Source organism: Pogoniulus pusillus, chromosome 21, assembly GCF_015220805.1.
Source record: "Pogoniulus pusillus isolate bPogPus1 chromosome 21, bPogPus1.pri, whole genome shotgun sequence".
In the NCBI taxonomy this organism is placed as follows: Eukaryota; Metazoa; Chordata; class Aves; order Piciformes; family Lybiidae; genus Pogoniulus; species Pogoniulus pusillus.
Window position 1 is genome coordinate 15,288,725 of NC_087284.1, and position 27,042 is coordinate 15,315,766.

General features: G+C 39.4%; 1 protein-coding gene across 7 annotated transcripts in view; it reads left to right on the forward strand.

The window, feature by feature from the left end:
• Window positions 1-27,042, forward strand: part of CDKAL1 (CDK5 regulatory subunit associated protein 1 like 1) — a 435,672-nt gene that overhangs the window by 311,823 nt on the left and 96,807 nt on the right. For all 7 annotated transcript variants that reach the window (XM_064161063.1, XM_064161059.1, XM_064161062.1 and 4 more), the window contains 2 exons: window positions 7,255-7,435; window positions 24,596-24,658. In XM_064161063.1, the coding sequence (XP_064017133.1) occupies window positions 7,255-7,435; window positions 24,596-24,658 (244 nt within the window). The remainder of the gene's footprint in view (window positions 1-7,254; window positions 7,436-24,595; window positions 24,659-27,042) is intronic.

A 27,042-nucleotide genomic window follows, 5' to 3' on the forward strand; every position in this document is an offset into this window, starting at 1 on the left:
TGTCCAGATTGCTTAACTGATTGCTAACCCAGACTTCATCAACCCAGGCAAATTCATCCTTTTTTCCTGACTCACTCTGGGGTCTCAGGGACCTGGGGCTCCTGAGGACAGTCTCTAGCAGTTATTCTATTGCTGAATGTTATAGTAGTATTTTAAATGTCTTTCTTGAGAAGTTGTGATTGCATCTTCTGTGTATGTCCTATATTTAGCTGCAAAATCTCCTGCTATTTGTCCTGGTGAGTTCAATATCAATGTCTAGAGCAACTGAACACAGGAAAGGAATTGGCAGCATTAAATAGAATTTCCCACAAGAATTAATAACAGAAGTTCTGTGGTGGAGATGATAGCACCACTTGTTTTCTTACATCAGTTTCTTAACTATTACTGTTCGTGATATATCGAGCTGTGTTTGGATAAGTGGTGTTACCAGATGATAGTTTATATCTAGTCGTAAGACTTGTCCTGTTATAATTTAAAAGGCTTCAGACAGAAATGTTCATGAAATATCTATTGTCATTGAACTGAGGCACTTTTCAGTTCCACTCCATGTGTAAATCAGTTGAGCATTTGATAGGAAGGTTTAAAAGAGCTCTTTTTCTACTACAGAGGTTTTGAACTCGTACATGCTGGACTTCTTTTAAACACATCTGGAAAAGATTACTAAGAAAAACATTGTTAGTGGATACCCATTTATTAAAGTCTGCACATCCATTGCATAATTTAGGGTAAAGGATAAGCTGAAAGAGATGGGAAAACCCCTGCTTCAGAAGTTATGTTCAGGTTTGCTCCCCTAATTCCAGACAGTTATATCAGAAGTATATTGTGCCGTGCTCCAGTCATAATCCAGAGAAAGAACTGGAGGAGGGTTTCAGATCAGAAGTAGGCTGAATCTCTCACTGAAAGTGTGGGGATCTGTGCATGGTTTCATTCTCAGGTTAATCTCCATACAGTCAAGAGAGAGGTGGTGTGAAGTTTCATGTTATTATTAACCTTTGAAAGAGGTAGTGCTTCCAGCTGAGCAGTCTGTTTCTCTTGTGCTAGCTCCAGTTCCTGCAACTCCTCAGTGAGCAATTCAAGTTTAAGTCAGAAATCCCACAAGACCAAGACTTGCAGAATAAAAAGAGGGAGGAAAGGGGGCTTCTGGACAACTGTCCGTGTGTGTGGTCATGGGGAAGATACAGACATAACCAATGCAAAATGGCATGCGAGATGCCCGTTCGGTTCTATAAATATGCTTAAAGACCTGCGAGGTGCCTGTTTGGTTCTATAAATATGCTTAAAGATCTGCTCTTACATACCTTCAAATGATTTCATCCATTGACTTCATTACATTTGCAGCTTCCCTAGATGGGCATATACTGCAGAAAGGTTCTAAAATGTAAAATAACATATGAGGCTACAATAACATCTGAGGCTAGAATAACATTTGAGAGAAGACTGGCTTTATTTTTGTAAGAATTCCACTTCTCCCCCAACATTTTCAATGCAGATTTCTAATTTAGGAATCAAGAAGTTGCTAGGTCATCACATTTTTTGTTTTGATCTTAGTTATTCTACAGTTGCAGGCAGTTCTTGTTCTCTACTGTAAGAACGTAAGAGTGTTTTAAATTTGTTCATAAATGTACTTATTCTAAGACAGTGTTTTCTTATATTGGGAGGGGTGGATGTGGGGGATCTTGGCTAAGAGCAAGTTGGTGTATTTAAGTCACTGCTGGATTTACATGTTAATTGCTGAAAGGGAAGTAGGAAGAATATGTGATCATGCAGAAGAATTTCAAGTGCTCACATGAGTACATGAAGGTGCTGATGAATTTGAGCTCCTTTACATAATTTCTTCCTTAAACATGGATTTGGTTTTTAATGATTATTGCTAAAGGAAATGTTTTCTGTAACTAAAGCCACATGAAATGATCCATGTAACCTCTGAATCCTACCAAGTTTCATGGGTTTGCTACTGGTTTTCTCAAATGAAATAGAAGGCTTTGTACCATTTTATTTTTGGCAACTTGACACTTTTTTCCACTTTCCTAAATTGAATGGCAAATAATTTTGATTTTTCTCTCCTGACTTACCTTCCATCAAGAGCTCTCTGACTTCCTTCTGTTGGTGAATAGGTCTGTGTTAACTGTCACTTTGATATCTGCTGTATTTCCCTGCTACTGCTAGTCAAGGTTCTGTTTTCTCTGACATCAGTAACTGTCCTCTGGGCACAAAAGAGCAGGAAACTTGTCACCTTGAGAGTATGCCTGCACTGCTTTCTGGTTGGTAATATGCAACAGAGATACCTGAGTAAACAGTAACCCTAACCCTTATCCAGTCTCCTCTTGAACACCTTTAGGGATGGTGACTCCACCACCTCCCTGTGCAGCCCATTCCAATGCCAATCACTCTCTCGGGCATGAGCTTCCTCCTAACATCCAGCCTATACTTCCCCTGGCACAACTTGAGACTCTGTCCCTTTTTCTGTTGCTGGTTGCCTGGGAGAAGAGACCAACCCCCACCTGGCTAGAACCTCCCTTCAGGTAGTTGTAGACAGCAATGAGGTCCCCCCTGAGCCTCCTCTTCTCCGGGCTAAACAACTCCCAGCTCCCTCAGCCTCTCCTCATAGGGTTTGTGTTCCAGGCCCCTCACCAGCTTTGTCGCCCTTCTCTGGACATGTTCCAGCATCTCAACATCTCTCTTGAACTGAGGAGCCCAGAACTGGACACAGTACTCAAGGTGTGGCATGACCAGTGTCAAGATGTGTGTATGGTTGAAGCAACTTCCTACTCTTAAAAATACTTCTGCCTTTCCTGAGGACCACTGTCTGTTCTTAGTTCACTTAACAATGTCTTGTGGAGCTTCTCTACTGACCCTAGAATCCTGCAATTGAATTTTCAGCCTTACTGTAAGTGCACTTATGTAATAAAAGTTACAAAATGCTTACTGAGGCTGTTTAGCAGTTGTTTTCCTTTGTTTACTTCAGAACAGATAAAACTGCATTTTGTGTTCAAAAACTTTTTAATCTTGGCTGAGGCACAAGAAACTTCTTGTGTAATTTTGCATCATATTTCATAGCAGGACAATTTTTTAAACTTCATCTCAATCTATGCAATAAGGAATTTTGTGCTGCTTTCTTTCAGACTGTCAGAGCAAAGGTCTCTATTTTTCAGCTGTATATGTGGTTTATATTATTCTACAATTATATCTTTTTCTTGTCTTTTTTTTTTTCGTTTAGAAATTATGTTTCACATCTGGAAGTATTTGTAGTTATTTTTGTTCATCAGTGCTTTGAGGAAGGCTGAGAGCTTGGTGTTTGTCAGTATCTGGATTTTATTGAGTGTAATCTCTTTTCTCCCCTCTCTAAAACTACTTTTAAAGCAATATAATCAAGAGTAGAGAAAAAATGCACCATGCAGTGTCATATTTTAGGCAGTCATACTGGATTGAACCATAATTAATTGCTATTGCTGAATACACTGTCATCCTTATTCTCTTTTCATACTCTAGCTTCTCTTTGTGTGTAATAATTCCATACAGGAAGAAATCTAATTACTAAGATAATTAACACCTTATCAGCAAATGGAGTTCAGACATTTTTAGAGATTATGAATTTTTAAAATATGTAATTTCCTTTTAAGTGAGTGACAACTGGTGTTATGGAGAAAAAGAGTATATTTTATTGTATCTAGCTTGATTGGACCCTTATAATTCATGTTGCTATAGAAACAACCAAACCTTTGTAAAGGATGGTATTACTACTACCATTGGTAATAAATCCTTTGACTGTTGCCAATAGTGTCATTAAAATGGATAAAATAACTTCATTATAATGGTTTTGTCAAAAGTAATGAATGTTCTGTTCACGTACTGGGAAATGGCAGCTGATGTTATGTGATATTGGTTTATAAAGTCATGTACTTTTTTATTCCATAAGCTTACCATTATTGCACCAGATACTTGTGATATGAACAAAATCACAGTGCAGAATACAGTGCTCCTCTCTTCACTGGGTCCTTACAGCTAACAAATTTTGTGGTTATTTTGTATCAAGCAGAGCTTCCAATCTTGCAATTTGTCAGCCTTAAGAAAGTTATATACCTTGACTTCAGCAAGGCTTTTGATACTGTCTCCCACAGCATCATCATAGATAGGCTCAGAAGATGTGGAGTAGATGGTTGGTCTGTAAGGTGGATTGAAAACTGGCTCAATAAGAGAGTTCAGACTATAGAATCATAGCAGCATATTGCTGGTCAGCAGCAATAAGACAAGGAGCACCAGTGACAAATCGGAACATAGAAGGTTTTACCTCAACACGAGGAGAAACTCCTTTACAGTGAGGGTGACAGCACTGGAACAGGCTGCCCAGAGAGGTTGTGGAGTCTCCTTCCTTGGAGACTTCAAAACCCGCCTGGATGCATTCCTGTGTGAACTACCTTAGGGGATCCTGCCTTGACAGGGAGGTTGGACGTAATGATCTCTGGAGGCCCTTTCCAATCTCTAAAATTCTGTGATTCTGTAGTTAACCAAGTCCTTGAAAATGTTCTGTTTTATGCAAGTTTTGATTTGTCACCCAAATACTATATTTTAACTTCGTCTCAAGTGATGGAGTCTGAATTCAAGAACTCAAAACCTAATTGAAATAATTTCTTGGGCCTTTTTCTGTTAGGGTTTTTGTCCTTGTAGTGGTGATGGGGTTTTTGTTTGGTTGGTTGGTTTGGTTTGTTTTTTGAGTTGGTTTTTTGGTGAGTATTTTTCATAAGGAAAAGGCAAAAGGATACTTTAATAATATAATGTCTAATAAACTCCAGTGCACTGAACTGTATGTGGAAACACATGTGGAAAGGAGGCCAAGACATTGCTTTAATATAAGGAATTTCAAAAAATAATAATAATTAAAAGAAAAGGTCACAAAAAATACTATCAGGTACTGTTTGTATAAAGGCTGTTATGGTGAATATAAGCTCTGCCTGCTCTAAGATTGCATCTAATCAAATTACTAACTAAGCACAATATTCTCTGCTTCCCTTTCTTTGAGCCTTTTGCTGACGGATTCCCAGCAGTAGTAGAGCTCATTGTTGCAGGAAGCTTTTAGCTGTTCAAACTCGAGTTCTTCACCCACTGTAACCACAGCATTATTTTTGTTGTGATAATGTACTGTCTAATAAAAAATAATAGTTCTCTTTGACTATTCAAATACTTTGTAAATGTCATTTGGATTACATGCATTCGTGTTTGTAGTCCTGATGAGGGGAAGAGAAGCCTTCCAGACATTTCTTTAGGGTGGAGACAGACTTGGAGAACCCCTTCTTAAACTCAGGTGTGTGCTTTGCTTGTGGCAGTGGTCTTTATGGCATTCACCCCTGAAAGAGTATGTCTCAGATACTTAAAAACTGTAGAATTATTTGGATTGAAAGGGACCTCTGGAAGTCATCTCATCTATTCCTCCCACTTGAAACAGGGACAGCTTTAACTCAGATACTGTCAGTATCTTTATAAGGTTCTTGGTTTTCCTCATAAATGATATTTTCTCCAGCTCATCATTGTTACTGGAAGCATAGAATTAACCCTGTGTTTTAGAAACAGTCTCATCCGTGTCAGTAGGGAGCATAGAGTGCTTCTTAGCACTTAGTCTCTGCCTCTCTGCAGAAGAGGTTTGTCATTATTCCCACTTGACACAAGCAGGCTGAATATAAAACAGTGCTGTGGTTTCAGAATTTCTCACAGGGCAGTGGTCATCCAGCTGCCAAGTGGCAGGTTTATAAAAATGAGTTCATATCTCCTGAATCCTGTAGAGTGCTCTGTCAGTAGTGTGCAGTAATCTGTTGCTTGACAACTGGGACTCGTTTTCCTGAGCCATGTCATAGAATCACAGAAGGGTTGAGATTGGAATGACTCTATGGAAGTCATTTTCTCCAAACCCCCACCCTGCTCAAGCAGGGCCACCTAGAAGCAATTGCTCAAGGCCATATCCAGACAACATTTGAATATCTCCAAGGAAGGAAACTCCACAACGTCCCTGGGCAATATGTGCCCGTGCTCAGTCACCTTCAGTAAAAAAGTGTTTCCTATTGAGGAACACACCACCTGAGCCCTCATGCCTTTGACTGTTGCCCCTCTGAGCCCTGTAGTCACTTTTAATACTGTTCAGATATGCCCTCACAGTATTATTTGTGCCCATGTGAAATAACAGCAGGAAATAGTAGTCACAGGGCCAGATGAGCCCTACCACATTCTGGATCTTGGCCCTTGGCAGACAGCAAATAGCTCTAGATGTTTGTTCAGGTTGACAAATATGTGTCTGTGTCCCCCATGGCAGTGAGTGATGACAATGATTCTCATCTTCTTCCTGGCAGTCTTACATGGTTTAGGGCTTAGTTGAACCAGATGATTTGCTTGTCAGCACACCTTGCTCCTCTCCAACTTTCAGGGAGATGAACCTATTTTGCAATAGTAATTCCTTAGGAGGGAATTCTTTTGATGTCAGAAGCCACCATCTTCTATCCTTCCCCTTTTCCAGAGGTTTCACTTCCCTTGGTAGTGGGAGTTCACAGTAACTACTACTCTACTGCAGATGGGAGCTGAGGTTCTTCAAGCTGTTCCAGTTGCAGAGAAAATGCTATCTGTCTTCCTTTCATCTTCTCTGATCATGCACAATTCAGTGCCTGTGCCTTTGGAAACTTAGGTATTTTGTTTGCCTTTTAGAATGATCACAGGCTGATTTTATGGAGTACTGAGTTAGAGATTAACTTGTGACTAAGAGATGTCTTACAGGCTTCAAAGCCAATTTTGTTCAAAATTGCTGGCTTATATGGCATGCCAGTCCCCTCTTTTGGATATCCTGTTCTGCTTTAATAGCAGCATTATAGAACGTGAGATAGTTTACAAATTCTAGCTTTAAGTTTTGTGGATTAAGCAATCAGAACTCAAGAAATTTACAAACTCTGCTGATTATCTAGAATTTCACGTGAAGGAAGAGCTGATCCAGATGTCTTCACTCTACTGTTGCAACCCTATACTATATATATATGTATGTATAATCCAATATTTGCTGCAGTGTCTTTCTTCTATTCCATGTGCTCTTGGCTGACAACCAAATGCATTTTTCATTACCAAGCAATGGCATTAAAATCTTAATAATTTTTCCAAAGATCATTTTAGGTCTGCATTTCTGTGGATAAAGTCAAAAAGTTTTTAGTCTATGTACACTAGCTTTTAAGAGTGCAAAGCTTTTACATGTCCTTAGTTCAGTGTTCCTTTCTACCTTCTTCACAGAGTGCCTGGAATAACAATTGCTACAGACATCATCTGTGGTTTTCCAGGAGAGACAGATGAAGATTTTCAAGAAACAGTGAAACTTGTGGAACAGTACAGATTTCCCAGCTTGTTTATTAATCAATTTTACCCACGCCCAGGAACTCCAGCTGCAAAAATGCATCAAGTTCCAGCTGCGGTGGTAAGATCCATTTTCTTGTGCCCCTGTATACAGTCTTTGAACACATAAAACACGTGCATGAAAATGTAGGTTTTCTGCAGAACTTTGCTGCTGTTAAAGGTGGTTTTTTTCAGTCCTGTAAGTGAAATAATTGTTGAATTGCTTTTACAGCTTAGTCAGATAACTGATTACAGTTCAGATTAATAGAAAGGGTAAAACAGTGCTTTTACTAGACTTGGGTCTTCTTTCTGTCAGTTTGTTGCTGGTTGAGTACCAAGAGTTGGTTGATTACACTTTGTTTTCCCTTCTTTCCCATTTAAGGCCTTTATGATTCTAGCAATCTCAAGCTTACTGTGAAACAGCAAAAATCTCATGCTTTATTTGTCAGATATCAAACTTGCAGGCAACTTCTTCTCAGCGCTCTCCTTGTACACTGCTTATAAACTCTGCTTCCTTCAGCCTGCGTGTTAAAGGCTGTCTTCATTTAAGTTGGGACAGATTAACCTCTTCAAACAGGGGCAAAAGAAAACTGCTCACACACAGGATTAGAGAGTTGGAAAGTTTAAATGGAAAGGCAATTTATATACTACAATGCTACAGTGGTACAGTGCAAAGCATAGCAAATACAAAGAAATCCGTAGTCCGGGGTTAAAGCAGAGGCACATTAAGCCAGAGCTTCACAAAATTCTCTCCCCAACCAGGCCTCAATTCCCCAGGCCTCAAGTGTCTCCCTCCCCCCCCTTCCCGTATACCTCCTTACCCAGGCCCAGAAGACACAGTAAAAATTAGCTCAGCCAAGGCCAGGCCAGGCTGCGAGCCTCCCACATACCAAACCTGAGATAAGGGAGCCTGGAAGGGAAAAGAGGAGGAGAAGGGAAGGTGCTGACTCTGCTGCCAGGTTTTATAGGGATGCAGGATTTATGAGGAGAAATGCACTTTCCGGTGCACTTCCTGGGCACTCCAGCTCCTGGAAATCTGTAACTTTGTGGTCTCTCTGAAAGACAATATAGCCTCAACCAACCACAAAGACCATTGTCAAAACCATCATTTAATCATATAAGTTTAAGTTCTTTTCTTTCTGTTTTTGAGAAGTGTAATTCTTTGTGACTGCCAACATGAAGGGAGGTTGTAGCCAGGTGGGGGTTGGTCTCTTCTCCCAGGCAACCAACAACAGAACAAGGGGACACAGTCTCAAGTTGTGCTGGGGAAGGTCTAGGCTGGATGTTAGGAGGAAGTTCTTCCCAGAGAGAGTGATTGGCATTGGAATGGGCTGCCCAGGGAGGTGGTGGAGTCACCATCCCTGGAGGTGTTCAAGAAAAGACTTGGATGAGACACTTAGTGCCATGGTCTAGTTGAGTGGCTAGGGCTGGGTGCTAGGTTGGACTGGATGATTTTGGAGGTCTCTTCCAACCTGGTTGATTCTATGTCCATCTCAAATTTCCATTAGGAAAAGAGCCTGTGGATGGCTATTTGACTCTGTTTTGTTTTATATAAATAAACACTAATAGCAGCAATTGCATCTGAAGGCATGATGTGGGGTTTGGGTTTTGCTTTTTTGTTAAGTGGCATTTGTAATATTTTGTAATCTGAGTCTCAAGACTATAAAGTACGTAACACTGATGACTGTACAGTAATTCAACTTGTTATTATCAGCATAAATTCCATTTCCACATCCTTTCAGTATAAGAATGAAAGTCAGCCAACAATGTAAATCCATTTAAATAAAAACAAGTTTCTTTCAGTTTATGTATCCTGGTACACTAACATGAAGTCAGAACTACATATCAGCACTTGTATCACTTCACTTATACAGACGGGCCGTAAGATCATCAGGGGACTGAGAGAGTGAGGATTGTTCAACCTAAAGAAGGAAAGGCTCCAGGCAGACCATGTAGCTGCTTTCCAGTATTTGAAGGGGTCATACAGATAACAGAGAAGTTGTGAAGGCTTCAAGCCTGGGAGTGTTCAAAGATGGGGTGGATGTGGCTTTGAGCAACCTGGACTAGTAAGAAGTCTGCCTGTAAAGTCTACTCCAACCAAAACAGTTCTATAATTCTGTGACCTGAAAGCTGAATAAAGCATTTCTCCTTTCAGTATGTACCCAAATTTCATAGTGTCATGGGTTGAGTTGAAATCTGCTGCTGTTATTCAAAACCATCCTGCCCCATGCCAGCTTCAGAATGGAAGTGCTGGCTGGAGCAAAGCATTATGTGGCTTGAAGTTCAGATTGTAATAAGAGAAGTTTCCTGTTCTGATTGCTGCTTCCAGGTTCCTGGTTTGGGTGTTTCTTCTGCAGGGATGGCAGCATGACAGGGAGGAACGTGAGGGTAGCTCAGTGGTGTGGGGTTTGGTTCTCTGGCTTCTGCTACTGCTTCACTTTTCTACAGTAGGCTAAGCTGCATCATATTATCTCATTTATATTAAACTTTTTTATCTCAACTCTTTATCCCAACCTGGAGTTGTTTATTTTCCTTTGTATATTACTTTCCCTCACCTCTGTCTTGGAGCAAAACAGACAGTATAACCTGTTGCACACAGAGAATGTGTCAGCTGCTGAAGGCATAAAATGGCTTCTTCAGTTCATTGTTTGGAGAAGTACAGCTTGAGCAATGACTGCTCACGTCTTGTAGGCTATCTCATGAAGGGACATTCTGAGTGTTTTTTCAGATTTAAGTAGCTGCTGTTGAAATAGCCTACTTAGTGTAACCAGCTCTCTTTGCTGAAATACTTTTATTAGTTTCAAATGCTTTTCACAAACCTTTGTGAAGTAAAAAATCATATAAATGCAATTTTTGGAAACTGGGAAGCTTAGAAACCAGGTTTCTGTTTTGTGTTCTTTCATCCACACGTTTTTAAGCACACCATTTTCACAGGAGGTGCCAAAAGCTTAGGTTAATTTACCCTCTTCTGTTTAACTGAGTGCCTTGCATAGACAGTATGTGATGAGCTGAATTATTAAAAGAACATTAGCTGGTTTGTGGTTAGGAATGTTACTTGGGAAATGATGATGTCATTTTAACCCAGTTTTACATTCTTCATAGTTGCAGCACTAGTACTTACTGCTTTCAGTCAATTAGAACCTCCAAAGAAGATGGGGCACTCTAATCCAGTGCTGTTGAAAATCTGTGATTACCAAGAGTTTGTATCTCTTTTTTTTTTTCCAGCCTCTCTGTAGTCCTTCTAAAATCCTGTGTTATGAGATCCATTACTATCTCTTTGTAGAAATGGAGAGTCACTAGTCAAATAGAACAAAAAAGAGGTTGTTCTTGTCTCTTATGTTTTGTATTCACCTTACTCCTGGACAGATGATGATGGTCTTTCTGCATTACCACGAAGGGTTCATTTCTCATTCATTGCCTGGAATAACTTGCATATTTGGAGTAGGGAGGTGATTGTCCTCTTGTACTCAGCTTTGGTGAGTACACCCCTAGCACTGTGTTCAGTTTTGGGCACCTCAGTACAAGAGGGATGTTGAGGTACTGGAGCGAGTGCAGAGGAGGGTAACAAAGCTGGTGAAGGGGCTGGGGAAAAAAATCTTATGAAGAGTGACTGAGGGAGCTGGAGCTGTTTAGTTTGAAGAAGAGGAGGCTGAGGGGAGGTCTTATTGCTGTCTACACCTACCTGAAAGGACGTTGTAGGGAGGTTGGTGCTGGTCTCTTCTTACAGGTAATTAGTGATAGAACAAGAGGGAATGGCCTCAAGCTGTGACTGAGTAGGTTTAGACTAGATATTAGGAAAAATATTTTCCCAGCAAGAGTGGTCAGGCATTGGAATGGGCTGCCCAGGGAGATGGTTGAGTCACCAACCCTGTAGTAACATTTACTGCATTCAAATTTTTAATGGATAGTTTCAGTAGAAGTTGTAAATATAATTGCCTTTTTGGAGAAAACCCTCATTTAAGTTTATCTTAAAAGAAAAAAAAATCACCAGATCAACATGGAATCTTCCCTTTACATAGATAATTTATCTTTGAAACTCTTATGGGCACTGATATTTTTCTAAAAGGGCAGATGACACTAATCCAGATGGACAGTTCTGCCACCATAAATTCATAAAAGACAGTTAAGGCTGCAGGCCTTTCTCATTTCTCCTGAAGAAAAAATGTCCATGGAGAATCAGACATCTGTGTAAATGGTCTCATCATTTCCTAACCATCAATTAGATTATGCTTACCAGAAATGCTGTCTCCAGAGTAGAGAAAAGTTAGAGCACAGTTAAGCAAAACTGGACATGGCTTTTTTTTTTCAGAAGCAATTGCAATGATGCTGAGTAATCTACATGAAAAACAATTCAAGATGTTGTTTAGAGCTGAAGAAAACCAGATTTTTTTGAGGAAGTATTTGACTTTCACCCCAATTTTATCTACCAGTTTTATGCTGGTTGTCTCCAATAGGCAGAGCGTAGAAAATGTGTTAAGTATGAAATGCTATTTTAGGTTTGTTAGTGTTTATTATTGTCATTGTTGTCAGTTTTGTAGTTGACATCAATAGCAATTGATTTCTCAATTCCCCTACTGTATTCAGTCTTTAAATTTATCATGCTGAAACTTCCATAACTGAAATTACAGATTCTAGTCTATTTTAATAAGCAATGTAAGAGAACTTGATTTAGACACATCTGTTAGGGATTTTATCTTTAGCTGCATTGCAAAGGACCAGAATGCTTCAATTGCAAGTGTAAAACTTACTCTTTCTCTAAAATTCAGGATCACTTTGTGTTCTTCATAATTTTAATTTCTATCAGATTCATATTCTCAAGGTAACTATTCCTTGTCTGGGGACTTGAAAGATTTCTCTCTCCATCCTTTGAGCTTTAGTCCATCACAGTTGCTTGAAAGCATTAAGGAACATCATCATTTTAGGATCAGCTTTATTTCTATCACATGGAAACAAGAGAAAATAGCCACTTCAAAAATAAGGATTGTGGTAAGGTACAATTAGGTTCATCTCTGCTGAGAATAGACGACAGCAGCTGCTTTGAGAGCAGCAATGTGACAGCAGTTTCTTGACTACACTGCCCTCAACTGCAGTGTGGATTCCAACCTTTATGTATTTTCAATACTGTTAGCAATTCCACTTTCAGCTAGTGGTGTCATTAGATTTTTTTTTTTAACTTAAAAGATTGGAATGTCTAGATAAAAGATTGTATATTCACCTCCTCTTACAACCTCTTTCCTTCTCCATATATCATCAAATAATTACCTTGCTCTCAGCTAGAAAATTTTATCTCTGTCAACTACTGAACCTTTCCTTTAATTCCTCTGAAGAGTCCTAAAGTTTTTCTCTTTGTATTAGTTGTATTAAGAACTGTGCACTCCATACCAAAGTGAATAACCAAGTTACAAACTTCATAACTAAACTACTATTTGATCTCAACAATTATTTGCTTCAGAAATGTACAGGTACAGGATATTGTCTCTTAGGTGTATAGTGGGGAGTTATTAAAGCCTTTCAGTACATGAAGGGTGTGGTGGACATGCCATGTCCATGGTAGACAAAAATGTGAGACCTTATCTCGCATCCAAAAGAATCTACCTCTGTCTCCCAAAGCTCCATTTTCAGCAGCCCTCATGCCAAGCAGTACTTGCTTTAGGCTAGCAGTTGATTTTGGTTCAAGGATGGCCAGACCTATATTCTATTCCTTTGCTGCAGGAATGTACCATGTCCATCCAAGCATATTGCAGATGTTTACTCCTCTGTCATCCATCCACCCTCAAATAGTGTGTCCAGTTAAACCTCCTACTGAATCTAAACCCTAATCAGTCTATATACTGGGCTTGTTACCTGTTAAATGTACCTATCATTGCTTGAAAATAAAAATCTGTCATCATTGTTACCTCCCTACCCCTCACCCATTTAATCAAACCATCACTTAGGCCTGTCCCTATATTTACCAGCTGTTGGAGCTGTACATAATGCACTAAGAGGTTTGGAGTGTTTTCTCTAAGGGCAGCGTAATGCCATGTGCAGCTTTCTCGGTGTTTTCTGCTAGACAGGTTATACTTGATCATTTCTGTGGGAGCAAGCCTTTTATTTTATGCCTTCATCTTATTTTACTTAGACTGCTTTGCTTTTGCTTCCTTCTAAATGACCTCCAAGAATTCCCTGACACCCTATATGACCAAGTGGCTGCAGATCCCCCATACCTTTCACCAATTAAAATTTGACAAGGCACTAGAAATAGGTATTCTGAAGTACCATCAGAAACAGTATATTTATTCATCCTTTGTTGGATGGATATAGGTTTTGCATTTCTGAATCTCCATGCAGAAACGTCTGAGTCTTCCATGTGGCTCATGTGCTTTTACCTATTCAGAATAAATAGTTGTCTATGTGTGACCAAGCTATCCCTGTCTGCTTGAGAAATAGCCACATTCTTGTGGCAGTATTAGCTGTTCTCTCCTTCGGCACTTTTTAACCTCAAGCAGCAGGACAGCAGCTGGAATAGCATTGCTTGTGCAAAGGACACTTCCTGCTCTGTTCATGACTCCAAAGGAAAAGAGAGCAGAGCTGAACCTTGCATTTGTACCATCAAAGAAAAGACTGGTAAGCTTCCCGTTGAGCAGAGAGTAAGGAGAGGTGACAGTTGAGGGCTGCTCCTGCCTTGGAGCATGTGCTTCAGGCTTTAATGGGTAGCGATGTGACACAACATGCCTACAGAAGCCAGGGTTAGAGCTAAGGCAGGGAAAGAATTTGCCAGCTGTCAGGGATGGATTTAGAAATAATTTTATAGAGTTTCATGTATTCTGTGCTCTGCGGGAGAACCAATTGCACTTTTAAGCACTTTCAAGTAGAGGAGTGTAACTTCAGATGGTGTTTATAAGTTAATGTGATTTAAATGCGCAGAAAGGAAGAGATATTCTCCCTTGTTTCTAATACAGGCATAGAAGAATCAGTAATACTTCTTGCCTTAGCTTAACTGTAGCAAATACAAAGATCATTCAATAGGAATATGTTGGGATAGTCTAAAATTAAAGAAGAAAGCTGGGGAGGTCAGGAAATGGAAGAAAATGAAAGTAGAAGGAAAATAAGTAGGAAAAGGAGCAATGCCATGTTTTCATCAGCACTGCTACTCTGGTCTGCCATCACTGTCTTTGAGCTCTCTTAAGTGGTTTGACTAAATGGCATTACATGCTGCAGGAACTAGATGTAGCTATGATAACTGCTTTTGATGTATCAATAATGCTTGCCCCTGCCATCCCCTCCAACACATTCAGTAATGCATGGTGTCATGTGCAGGATGTACTTTAGTCAATCTTGGCTTTTCTTGTATATAAAGTCTGAGTTTGACTGCTGACACTGTACTACACTTGTTTTTTTTCAGTAGTAAACTTTTATTTACTGCTTGTATCTCTGCCATAATAAAGACCTGAGTGAAGATTTTGTATGGCAAATTTGAGACGAGAGAGTTAGAAATGTGAAGGCTAGAGGGTGAGGCAGACCATAAAGGGAAAGTCAATGCATAATCCCTCATATTTGTTGCTGAACGATTGAAGTATTCCAAGTTAACATTTTCAAGTGAGTTTTGTACTTACGCAGTAATAGTTATACTTACACCATAATTCCTTACACTGTAATTCCATGGGTTTTTTTTATGAGAACAGCACATGAGGTACTGCAGAAAGCCTTACACAGCATCAAGACAGCTGTGATTTCTCTTCTCTACAAACCCAGTTAGTCTCTGATGGGATTCATTTTGACCAATACAGCTGTTGGTTAGCAGCAAATGAGGGTTGGGTCTTTGTCTTACTATCTGGATCCTTAGGAGTAGTTTTGCATATTTTTATCCCTATTCTTTTCTAGAAATATATAAACTGACTAACCTGTGAAAGTAGAAAGCCTGAATTCTTTTTTTTGTTTGTTTTAAAGGTAGTCAAAACAGCTGACTGTTTTTATGCTCTACCTTTAAATCCACTGCACTGCTCACCATTTGGGGAGTGTGCAGAGAAACTGCAAGTTTGTCTGATGAATTCAAAGAAAGATGTAAGGGTGGTGAGGGGAGGGTTGAGGTTAGATGAAGCCAAAGGCACTAAACAGAATTTTACAAAACTTTAAAGACAGTTTTATTTTAGGGCTATATTCAACTATGTTGCAAACTCCTTTAAGTTATTTAACCAGGTGCTAAAATGTAGATCTGGGTTTGTTGTTGTGGGAGACAGCTGAGCTAGTAGGTTTTAAAATAGGTTGTACCCTTTTGGAAAGCTATAAATGGTCTTCCTTGGGAACTGCTGAGAATTCAGTTCATAGCTGATCTGGGAAATGGGTTAAATTGCACAGTCACAGCTGGGCTGTGCAGAATCAGACCCCTGAGAAAGGGCAAAAATATTTTGACTCAAGCCTGGAGCTGTGGTTCTTTAATCTTGAATTGATGTACTTCAGGCATCTGGTCTTATGCTTTCAAGGAGCATGACTGTCTTGCTGGAGAAACCAAGGCAAAGTTTAAGCTCAATTGAGAATACACTTGGGAAACCAAGTTGGTGTCCTACTTGGATAATTTTGTGTTGGTTCTACAGAAGAAACAGATTGGAATGAAAACTGCCAACAGCTTCCTCGTAAACTTTCTACAAACTGAATATGAAAATTCAAGTATCTTAAAGTAACTTTACAGCTTTGAGTTCAATCTAGATCATGTTGTTAAGAAAAGCAAATTAATTGAGACTGGAAAACAAACTGTTGAAAATGCTAGTGGAGGAAAAGAGAGAGTTCTTTCTGAACTTGACTGTCAAGCCAGGAATAGTTACAGAATTTGCAAGGATTCTGAAGGCCCCACCAGAATCATACTTTTGCGAGTTGATAATTGTAGCCAAGTGCAGCCCTGTACGATTGGTAGTGGCCATGAGCACTCATTACCTATCCTCTTTTCCCTTTAAGTCTATCTGAAAACCTTCATGGAATTCTGAGATTTTAGTTGCAAGAAAACTGAAATAGAATCAGGAATTTTGTGTATCACATACTCCTGCACTGAATAGAAGGGAAAGAAGGTACTCTCTGCAGAAAAGGTGGAATAGTTTCCAATTTTAAGAGAGGAAATATTTTTTATCTCTACTATAAGTACATATTGATCAGCATGTCAGGTTAATTTCTCTTTTCACTGTTTATCTTTTTCTCAGAAAAGCTCAGAAGTCAACAAGTGGAAATGTAATCTAGTAAAATGAGATTGGTGGTGTCATGGAGCTTTTTTCTCTTTGGTAGGCTTTCATGGTTTAATGTCCATTGCAGAAGAGTGTATCCTTCTGTATTTCCTACCTAAACATAGTTCCTTAAAGTTTTTCAAGACTATAATATTGTTTGAATTGATACAAAATATCGTCAGGATAAACTAACTTCTCTTAGGTTTAAATAACATAATCACAGAAACAGGTTTGAAAAGACTCTCAGGATCACCAAGTCCGACTGATAATCTTGCTCTACAAGGTTTACCCTAAACCATGTCCACAAGCACCACATCCAGATGACTTAAATGCATGCAGAGTTAGTGACTCCACCACCTCCCTGGGCAATCCATTCCAATGCCTGACCACTCTTTCTGTGAAAAAAAATTTCCTAATATCTAGCCTAAACCTAACCAGTCACAGCTTAAGGCCATTCTCTTTTGCTCTATCATTAAATACCTGTGAGAAGAGACCAGCACCAACCTCTGCACAATGTCCTTTCAGGTAGCTGTAGACAGTGATGAGGCCTCACCCCAGCCTCCTCTGCTTTCAAACTACAAACTGCATTAATATGCAACTACAAGGCAGGATTGGACGTGGCACTTGGTGCCATGGTCTAGCCTTGAGCTCTGTGGTAAAGGGTTGGACTTGATGATCTGTGAGGTCTCTTCCAACCCTGATAATACTGTGATACTGTGTGATACTGTGATACAAGGAGTATATTGGAAGCCTTTACCTTGTGGTCTCTGTCTTCGTTAACACAGATGTCATGACGGCAGTACAAGGTGAAAATTGTTCATCTTTTTCCTTTACCAGTAATTAGGAATTATGTGCTCTGATCTAGGGCTGTAAGTTAGAACATTACAGGAAGTTTGCAAAGTGTTTTGTAAATTCCCCCCTTTCATGATCAGGAATTGAAGTGAGGCAGAGAGAAATAAAAATTCTTCAAACACCTTTTCTTCATTAAGATGTTGTTATTAGTAGAACCAAGCCATTGTACTTAAAAGTGGGTAACTGTTTGCACAACACAGTCATTTAGTCCTGGCATTCACTTGTGTGCTCACCTGTGTGCTCACCTGTCATTGTGGGTAGAGCAACAGCTAAGAGGCCAGCCCCAGGTGTGTGCTTAATAGGTCAACCTTTGGTTTCAAGGTGGATGCTCCAAAAGTCCCTCAGAAGGATCTTTATTCCTTTAAGATGTAAATGTAATCCTGCAGTCTTCATCTACATATAGAGTCCTCTTGGATATGGTGTGAGTCTCTTTGTCTTTTGCTGATCGTAGTGGCCTTGGGCAGATTGAACAGACCATTGTCCTGAGTTTGTGAAGTTACTGCAGATTGTATGATTCAGTATCAGTACTAGTTTTCGGAGCTTACTGATCCTTGGAAGATTTCCATATGCTACATTTTCAGCAGGTAACATTACTGGGTTTGGCCTGATTTCCATTGCAACTCTATTGAAATCCATACGTGCCTAAAGAACCCATTCACACAAGCTCATAGAGAAAGAGCCTCTAGAGCAACTGGTTGGGCTCCGCAATTCAAGAGAGATGGTGAGATACTGGAACGTGTCCAGAGAAGGGCAATGAAGCTGGTGAGGGGCCTGGAACACAAACCCATGAGGAGAGGCTGAGGGAGCTGAGGTTGTTCAGCCTGGAGAAGAGGAGGCTAAGGGGTGACCTCATTGCTGTCTACAACTACTTGAAGGGAGGCGGTAGCCAGGTGGGGATTGGTGTCTTCTCCCAGGCAACCAGCAACAGAACAAGGGGACAAAGTCTCAAGTTGTGCCAGGGGAAGTATAGGCTGGATGTTAGGAGGAAGTTCTTCACAGAGAGAGTGATTGGCATTGGAATGGGCTGCCCAGGGAGGTGGTGGAGTCACTGTCCCTGGAGGTGTTCAGGCAAAGCCTGGCTGAGGCAATTAGTGCCATGGTCTAGTTGATTGGCTAGGGCTGGGTGCTAGGTTGGGCAGGATGATTTTGGAGATCTCTTCCAATCTGGTTGATTCTATGATAGGTGTTACATTTATGTATTATTTGCCCTTCTGTCCTCTTCACTGGCTCCTAAGTGGAATAGCTATGGAAGTTTTAACTGTGTCTTTTTGTAACTTTTACTTGAATTACAGATAAGTAACTCCTCTAATAGTGGAATTTTTTCTCATCTTTTAATTCAAAATTTTAGTACACTTTATGAACCAGTCTACTCAGAGCTGGAAATGGTGTTAACAGTTGCAGGCATAAGACAGTATTGCCCATAACTTAATCCCTGAAATTGGATGTATGCAGCAGAACAGAAAAATCTATCAATTTCAAACAAAAACCCTCCTGGCTTTGGCAATTCCAGACTCCCTCAAATGAGAACACGGTTTAGATTTAATAACTTGTGACTTAACACAGATAGCAAATTAAGAACCTATCCATGTCTGATATTAATTATGTTACTGAAATAGTTTAAGCTTTACTACTTCATTGTCTTTATTGCCTAGCATAAATAGGCTCTGGCTGAGTATATTGATTTTGTGGCTGTTATTTTAGACTCTAGAAACAAAATTTGCCAGAGCTGTACATCTGTGGGTTTATTTTTTTAAACCCACAGTTTGTGTTTAAATTACCACAGAATATTACAGAATGTCAGGGGCTGGAAGGGACCTCGAAAGATCATCCAGACCAACCTCCCTGCCAGAGCAGAATCACTTACACCAGATCACACTGAAACAGATCCAGGTGGGTTTTGAATATCTCCAGAGAGGGAGACTCCACAACCCTCCTGGGCAGCCTGTTCCAGTGTTCTGTCACCCTCACAGGGAAAAAAAATTTCCTCATGTTTACATGAAATTCTCAGTGCCTCAACTTCCACCCACTGCCATTTATCCTGTCATTGGGCATCACCAAGCAGAGGCTGGCTCCATGCTCTTGGCACTCACCTCTCAGTCTCCTCCAAGCTAAAGAGCCTCAGCTCCCTCAGTCTTTCCTTGTAAGGAAGATGTTCCACTCCCTTACTCATTTTTGTGGCTCTGCACTGGACTCTTTCAAACAGTTCCCTGAGGTCTTTTGTGAACTGAAAGGCCCAGAACTGGACACAATATTCCAGATGTGGCCTCAGCAAGGTAGAGTAGAAGGAGAGGAGAAGCTCTCTCAACCAATTAGCCACACCTTTTGTATCACAGTATCATCAAGGTTGGAAGAGACCTCACAGATCATCAAGTCCAACCCTTTACCACAGAGCTCAAGGCTAGACCATGGCACCAAGTGCCACATCCAGTCTTGCCTTGAACAGCTCCAGGGACAGCGACTCCACCACCTCCCTGGGCAGCCCATTCCAGTGTCCAGTGACTCTCTCAGTGAAGAACTTTCTCCTCACCTCCGGCCTAAATTTCCCCTGGCACAGCCTGAGGCTGTGTCCTCTTGTTCTGGTGCTGGCCAACTGAGAGAAGAGAGCAACCTCCTCCTGGCCACAACCACCCTTCAGTGTAATACACTCCAGAATGGCATTGGCCTTTGTGTCCACAAGAGCACATTGCTGGCTCATGGTCAAGTTATTTTAATGCATATTTGATTTAATTAATTTCTTTGTGTCATGGAGGTCACTAAGCTTGTCTATCATTTGCAAATCATGTGACATGTACAGTGGTCCATAAAACATGCTTTGGAAGAAGAGGACATTGAAGTATCCTGAGCTGAGTTCCTAGTGACCCTCTCTTGATCTTCACCTGTCTTTGATAATCCAAGTACACTCCTTCAACCCACCGCAGCCAATTAGGTCACTGAGTGCTTTGGAACTCTTCTGCTGTTCTCATTCCTGCACTTCTCCAGTTGTTGGGCTAAAAATTGACATGGAACTTGGAATTGTTGGAAAATCTGTAAATAGAGTGGAGGACTGAACGATAGATTACAGTAAAGCGAGGGCAATTTGTGTGTTTCTAGTGAATTTGTCTGTTGTGGCTACAGGAGTCTTATCTCCCACACAGTGAGCACTTGAGCACTGTTTATCACTCACTGTTTGTACACATTGTACCTTCTGAAGCACTTCTCCTCTGCTTTTTTTGTTGTTTCTGGGATGCTGTAAAACCTGGTGCTTTCAAGGCCACTGCAGTGCAATAGAGCACACAGATATATCACCAGGTTAAGAAAAGGGAAAAGTGCACTTCAGGCAGGCAGACCTTGAGTGTATATATACTTAAGACATATATAACTTACATATAAATATAAATATATATATATAATTTACATATCTGTATAGCTTGTATATAGAGAACTTAACATACATAAAACTTACACTAAGCATATATATAAATATTGCATTTAATTACTAAAACGTAGATTGCAGTTCATCCTGGAGTATATTACTGCTTAACAGGATGCAATAACTATATATATTCAAACTCATTCTGTCCCTTCCAAGCAATCATTTTATTTCTGAGTTAGTGTCTGTCTTAATTTGGAATATGGCTGGTACCCCATGCCAAGTTTCTGGTGGATACCTTTGTTCTACAAAATCTTTTTGAGCTAAACTGTCTCTCTCATCAGTTACAATGGCATCATTAGAAAATACCTGTCTTGGATAGATTCTAGAGTCCTAGAATCAGTCAGGGTTGGAAGGGACCACAAGGATCATCTAGTTCCACCCCCCCTGCCATGGGCAGGGACACCCTACCCTAGATCCGGCAGCCCAGAGCCCCATCCAGCCTGGCCTTAAACACCTTCAGGGACGGGGCCTCAACCACCTCCCTGGGCAACCCATTCCAGGCTCTCACCACCACTCTCATGCTGGACAGCTTCCTCCTCACGTCCAGCCTGAACCTACCCTTCTCCAGCTTTGCTCCATTCCCCCCAGTCCCCCCCCCTGGATGGGGCTCTGGGCAGCCTGATCTAGGGTAGGGTTTCCCTGGCCATGGTAGGGAAGTTGGAACTAGATGATCCTTCTGGTCCCTTCCAACTCTGACTGATTCTATGATTCTATGGAGAACTGAGGAAAACTGATGAATGTAGCACTTTGTACTCCGAGTGACTTTCTCAATATACAGATCAAAAGTGATTAAAAAGTAATTTCTTGATCTGAGCTAAATAATGCAATGTGGTAGTTACAGTAGCATCAGTGAGTCATTTTAACATAATAGTTCAGATAGGTCAGATCCGGAAGATTAGCTAATCCCTACATGATTTTGTGTTCTTGATTATAGATGTGATCAGTAAGACAGGCACAATGTCAGTAGAAAGGAGCTAGCTATAGAAAGTAGAAAACTTGTTAGGCCTGTATTGTCACTTCTGGCTTTTCAGACCTTGCAGGGCACAAACACAAGAGCCTGATGAACACCAGTTACGATTTTATCAAGAAATCTGGCTGGGGCACAGCATTTTTTTGGGGGGGTCATTTCTAGGAAGGTGATACACTGAATAACTCAAGGTCAAAGAGAATGGTTCACTGGTTTCTGATCACTGGTTGGTTTAGGTTATTTTTTTCAACTTGCCTTGCAGAACAAAAAGCAATCTGTAAACTTTGATAACGTGGCAGTTTCAGTGGCTTGGCTCATATCTGTTGTGTGGTTATAGCTACATAAATTTAAGGCTCTATGGATTGACTGTCCAAGCAAGAGGTTTAAATGTATCTCGATTGGAGTGGTTGCTACATCTCTCTCTGGTGTTTAGCCAAGTAACTCTTTGGAGATTAAAGTTAGGCCAGGTGATATTTTTTAGATAGAGTGCTCAAAACTCCATTTTGTTCTATAAAATTTTGAGTTTAGAACTACCCCAGGCCTTTGTAGCTTCGAGATCACAGATGTATAATGGAGAAAAAGACAGACACAACTTTGTTATTGCTTAGAAAATGCATGTTACTGCAGACAGAGAATGCCATAACACAAAATGTGTTAGACGAGCTGCTTCAGAAATAAAATCCACTCCAGTCTTGTGGGTTTTGCTCATCTATTCTGATGGAGCCTCTGTGCTTTTGGTAATACTGGGGAAGAAAACTGTGAAAATACTGGCAAAGCTGCTTCATTCTTCTCCTGAAGTTTATCAAACCTGTACATAAATTCCACCTTGGATCACAAAGGTTAATGTAGTTTAAATGACGTAATCCATTAGATACTACACAAGCAGGTAATGTGATTTTCCTGTGTTTGAAAGAGAAGCAGTGTTGCTGTTGCTTGTTAGCATGGTGGAGTGTGTGAAATGCATTATAAGCTCTAAATTAAATAAAGTTCCCACAGCAAAAGAAAACTGTGTTTTAATTCTGATCATAAGTGTGTGAAAGATAAACGAGGGGAAAAGATAAATGTGGGAGAGTATGTTAAGTGAGGGAGGAGAACTGAAATCAAGAGATTCATTGGATTGCCTTCACAAATGTTACTATTGACTGTGATAACAAAGGAAAAGAAGGGTGTTTGGAAAGAAACAGATATGTGTCCCTGTTACTGAAGGAAGCCTCATATGCTGGAGAGATTTTAAATGACAGAAGCAGGAAAACTAAAGCAAGAGAGCCTTGCTGGCAATATATTGAGGCTGACACCTTCAATGGAACTGGTTGAATCTGTAATGGTATTAGAAATGGAATTATTAAGAACCTTGAGGGTGAAAATAGACTATTTATAATGTGAATTGAAGTCTAAGGGAAAGCAGTGATACCTTCATATTGGAGAGTAATTTGGGTCCCTTTTATTTCTAGATGAAAAACAGAATATTCCATTCAAGCTGCTTCTAACTAATCTTTAATAAAAATAGCTTGGTGGTATTGTAATTCTCCTTCACATAAAACATCTTAGAGCAGTACCATGCTTGAAAGGAAGACAAACACATTTTAGGCTGTATTAATATAATCTGAAAGGCAGGTAATTATCACTTGAGTATGAAAAGCGCATCGCTGGAGAAGTGTAATATACATGTGTGAGCCTACACTGTTTAGTATTTGGTATAGTTTTTTTTCAAGCATTTTCCATTTATAAAAAAAATGTATTGTTAAGATACCTTTACCATATTTCCACATCATTATTTGCAAAAAGAATAGATATTTTAAGTCCAGCTTTATTTTTTTGGCAGCAGTCAACACAAAATTCTACACTGATCAACTTGTGCAGAAAATATTTCACATTTCTTTGAGATATTCATCCTGTATTTTGTTTAATCATGGTTGGGGGGTTTTTACATTCTATTTGTTCTTTAAGTAATGTTTCCTGATTTAAAGTAAGTGTAGTAATCCACTCTATCATCTACTTAAAGCAATAGAAAAGAGCGCTAATTCTTGGCTTTACTGGTTTATTGTTCCAGATGTGTTCTGAAAGGATCGTGCTATGCTTTAAGCATGCAATAAGACAGGGGGATTTAAACTATTTTTGTATTGGTTAAGAAAGTACTCAAAAGAGGCAAACTTCCATAGAATGCAGCAGAAAGATTCTATTTAACATCTGCTGAAATCACTGAAATCTCTTTCACTGATTTCAGGAGAAGCTGGATTAAGCAGTTTTTGTCTTTGAACTTTGCTCTTTACAGAAGGAGATTTTTTTCCCCCTTTTGCCTTGGCATTAAATGGCACACCACCTATTAATTTTCCACAATCAAGGCAATGGGAATATTTGCATCAAAAGAAATTAAAAAATCATAAATTACTCTTCTCTAAATTGACTTCCTTTAAACCTAATCTGCTTTAAAGCAGGACTGCATGTATGTGCTAGACTAGCAGACAAGTCTTTGCAAGATTGGAACCTAATCTTCCAATTTCGTTATCTCTATTCTATTTATGATTTATTGTGCTGAAATTAAAGCAAATCTGAATTGTTTACTCATTCCACTGATGTTCCATAGATTAGTGTTTATTATTTATTAAGGATATGTTCTTAACATTGTTAATATATATGCTAATTATTTCCTGTGCTGTTTAATATCCTTAATCTGCATGTACTGCTCTTCATACCTACAGTTCCATTAACAAAGTAGGGAGAGAATATGTTTGTACCTGCATACAGCTTTTTAAACCTGTAGTCTCTTTCTTTTTCCTTTAACTTTTCTAATGTGATTTATTTATTGATATTACTTTTCAGAAAAAACAGAGAACAAAGGATCTGTCCCAGCTGTTTCATTCATACAGTCCATATGATCATAAGGTAAGAAAAAACATGCTGCCTAAGTTTGTTGTTAAGAATGATTCCAAACATTTATGGTAACAGTATTTCATGTTTAATGCAAAAATGAGAGGAAGTTATAAAATAGAAAGCACTAGGGTCTTCATGTTATTTAAATTCTGCTATCATATAAATGTTACTTTGTTTCTTCCAGCTGAGCTTGAAAAGCTTCACTTTCTGATTTGTGAAACCAATGACTCGCATTAACCTCATAGGAGCATAACTTATAAACTGACACTAAATCCTGAAAAGTGACCATATGCAGTATCAGATTCCCCTCTTTTTTCCTCTCTGTTTAGAAACTGTGCTACTCCTGAGTACATTGCTTAGCCTGTTGTGTCAGTTAGGCCCTGAGATACATGGTACTGATGAATTACTTATTGATTCTGGAGGCATCACTGGAAGAGGTCGCTTTGCTTTAACAGCCTGGTAGTTGTCTGGGGGAAGAAGAAATACACATCATCATCATAAGCTAATCCTTATTTCTTATTTGTGAAGCCTGGGAAGGTTAAAATGAAAGAAAACAAGACCTAAAATCCAATCTTGTTTTCTTCCCCTGTAGTATGGGATACGATAAATGTCACTCTTGTAATGACACTGCAATGTGCAATAAAAAATTAAAGCTTCACAATCTTCTTCATTAAGATTTTGGAGAACCAAGAGGCATTTCTGTGCTACAGCTTTGTCATGGGCTTTTTATGCAAAAGAGAGCATTAAGCATCAGATTGAAGGAGAGTTAAGTAGGTCTGTAAATATCTTGGGGAAGTTCTTCCTATCCTGGATGTATCCATGTGCACATGTTTTAAGTGACTGTACTAAATCCTTCAGCAATTTGTCAGCAATATGACTGCCTTTGCTACTTCTGTTTTGGAAAGCATGTGTGGCTTTGCAAGTATTCATTTTAAAAAAGATTGGAAACGATTTTTTTCTGTTTAAAGATTTCAAATGATAGTTCTGAACTCTACCCCTTTTTTTTTCTGCTATGTGTTGGTAAAAACAGGTTTTATATTTGTGGGAAGAAGGTGGTATATGTGTGTATATACATGCACCTATATATATGAACATGTGCATGTATATCTGTAGCTATGCATATGTCTGTGAGAAGGAAATATCTTGTGCAAATACAAATGGATGACATTTATCAGGTAAGTTGTTGCTGTGAGAGTTCCATGGTTACCAGCAGCCTGGCAATTTACTGTTTTCTCAAACATTGTCAAACATGAGGTGGATTCTATAAGTTTAACAGGTATATATCATTTCAAGTTATATCCATCCATCACTTTGAAGTGTTTTTTATAGATAGGCTTACATTATTTACAAGGATTGGTAAAGCAGATATTAAGAGCCTGTGAAAATTGAGAAACGTGAAGAGTAAAGGAAATTATTGTGATGACTTTGAATGGGATCATTGCTTTTTTTGAGTTGAAGCATCTTAAGGTGAATGTAATAGTAAATCAATTAAGATCTAATAAGGAGAAACAACTGATGAGCCAGAAGCTTTGATATTCCTCTGCATGTCTAAATTCTTCTGTCCCAAACACTTTTTATTCATAGTACGAGGAAATTCCATTATTCTTTTATTAGCACTTTTAATGGAGCTTGGCCATTTGTAACTCCTGCTGCCTTCCTGCTCATATCCTTTGTGGCATTATATCAAAGTCTCCTCAAATGATTTTGGCTTCAGTTGTGAAGACTTGTGCACTCTTTACAAATTAGTCATCAGGCAATGTGGAATTGAATATAAATGCTTAGATATATTCCCTTTTGATCTTTGTTTTAGGATCTTCAATAAATTATTAAAAGTAGCGCAATTGTTTGATGAGTGATTTTTGAAGCTCCACTCTTTCTGCTTCCAAGCACATTCTGCATATATATATGTGAGAATAAGAGGGTGTGGAGGAAGGAAAGTTTATTATAAAGGTGATCATTCCTTATTTTCCATTTGACAGTGAAGGTTTTCCTTCTGCTGACTACTGTATTTGTAGTGGCTGCAGCAAATTCACTACAGGTTCCTTGCTCTGTTCTTTTAATTTCCACCTCAGCTGCCAGTTTCACAATTGTTGCAGCCCTCCAGGGGAGGGCTTTTAATTTTTATATTAAATCTAACAGTAATCAACATTAGTTGAAAATACAGTTCTTTCAAGTGGAAGCCTGTATTAGTTTTACTCTGTTTTGTTTGATTTACATGGCAGAAGGGTTGTGGTTTGGGGTGGTCCTTTGCTGTTTTGTGCATTGTTTTCAGTAAGTGTAAAAAGATTTTATGATGACATCGTTAAAGTGTTGGTGGTGCAGGATCATGGCATGTATGACTTGAATTAATGGCATACAGGATTCTTACTTGGTTGACTAGAAGATTTTCCTCTGTG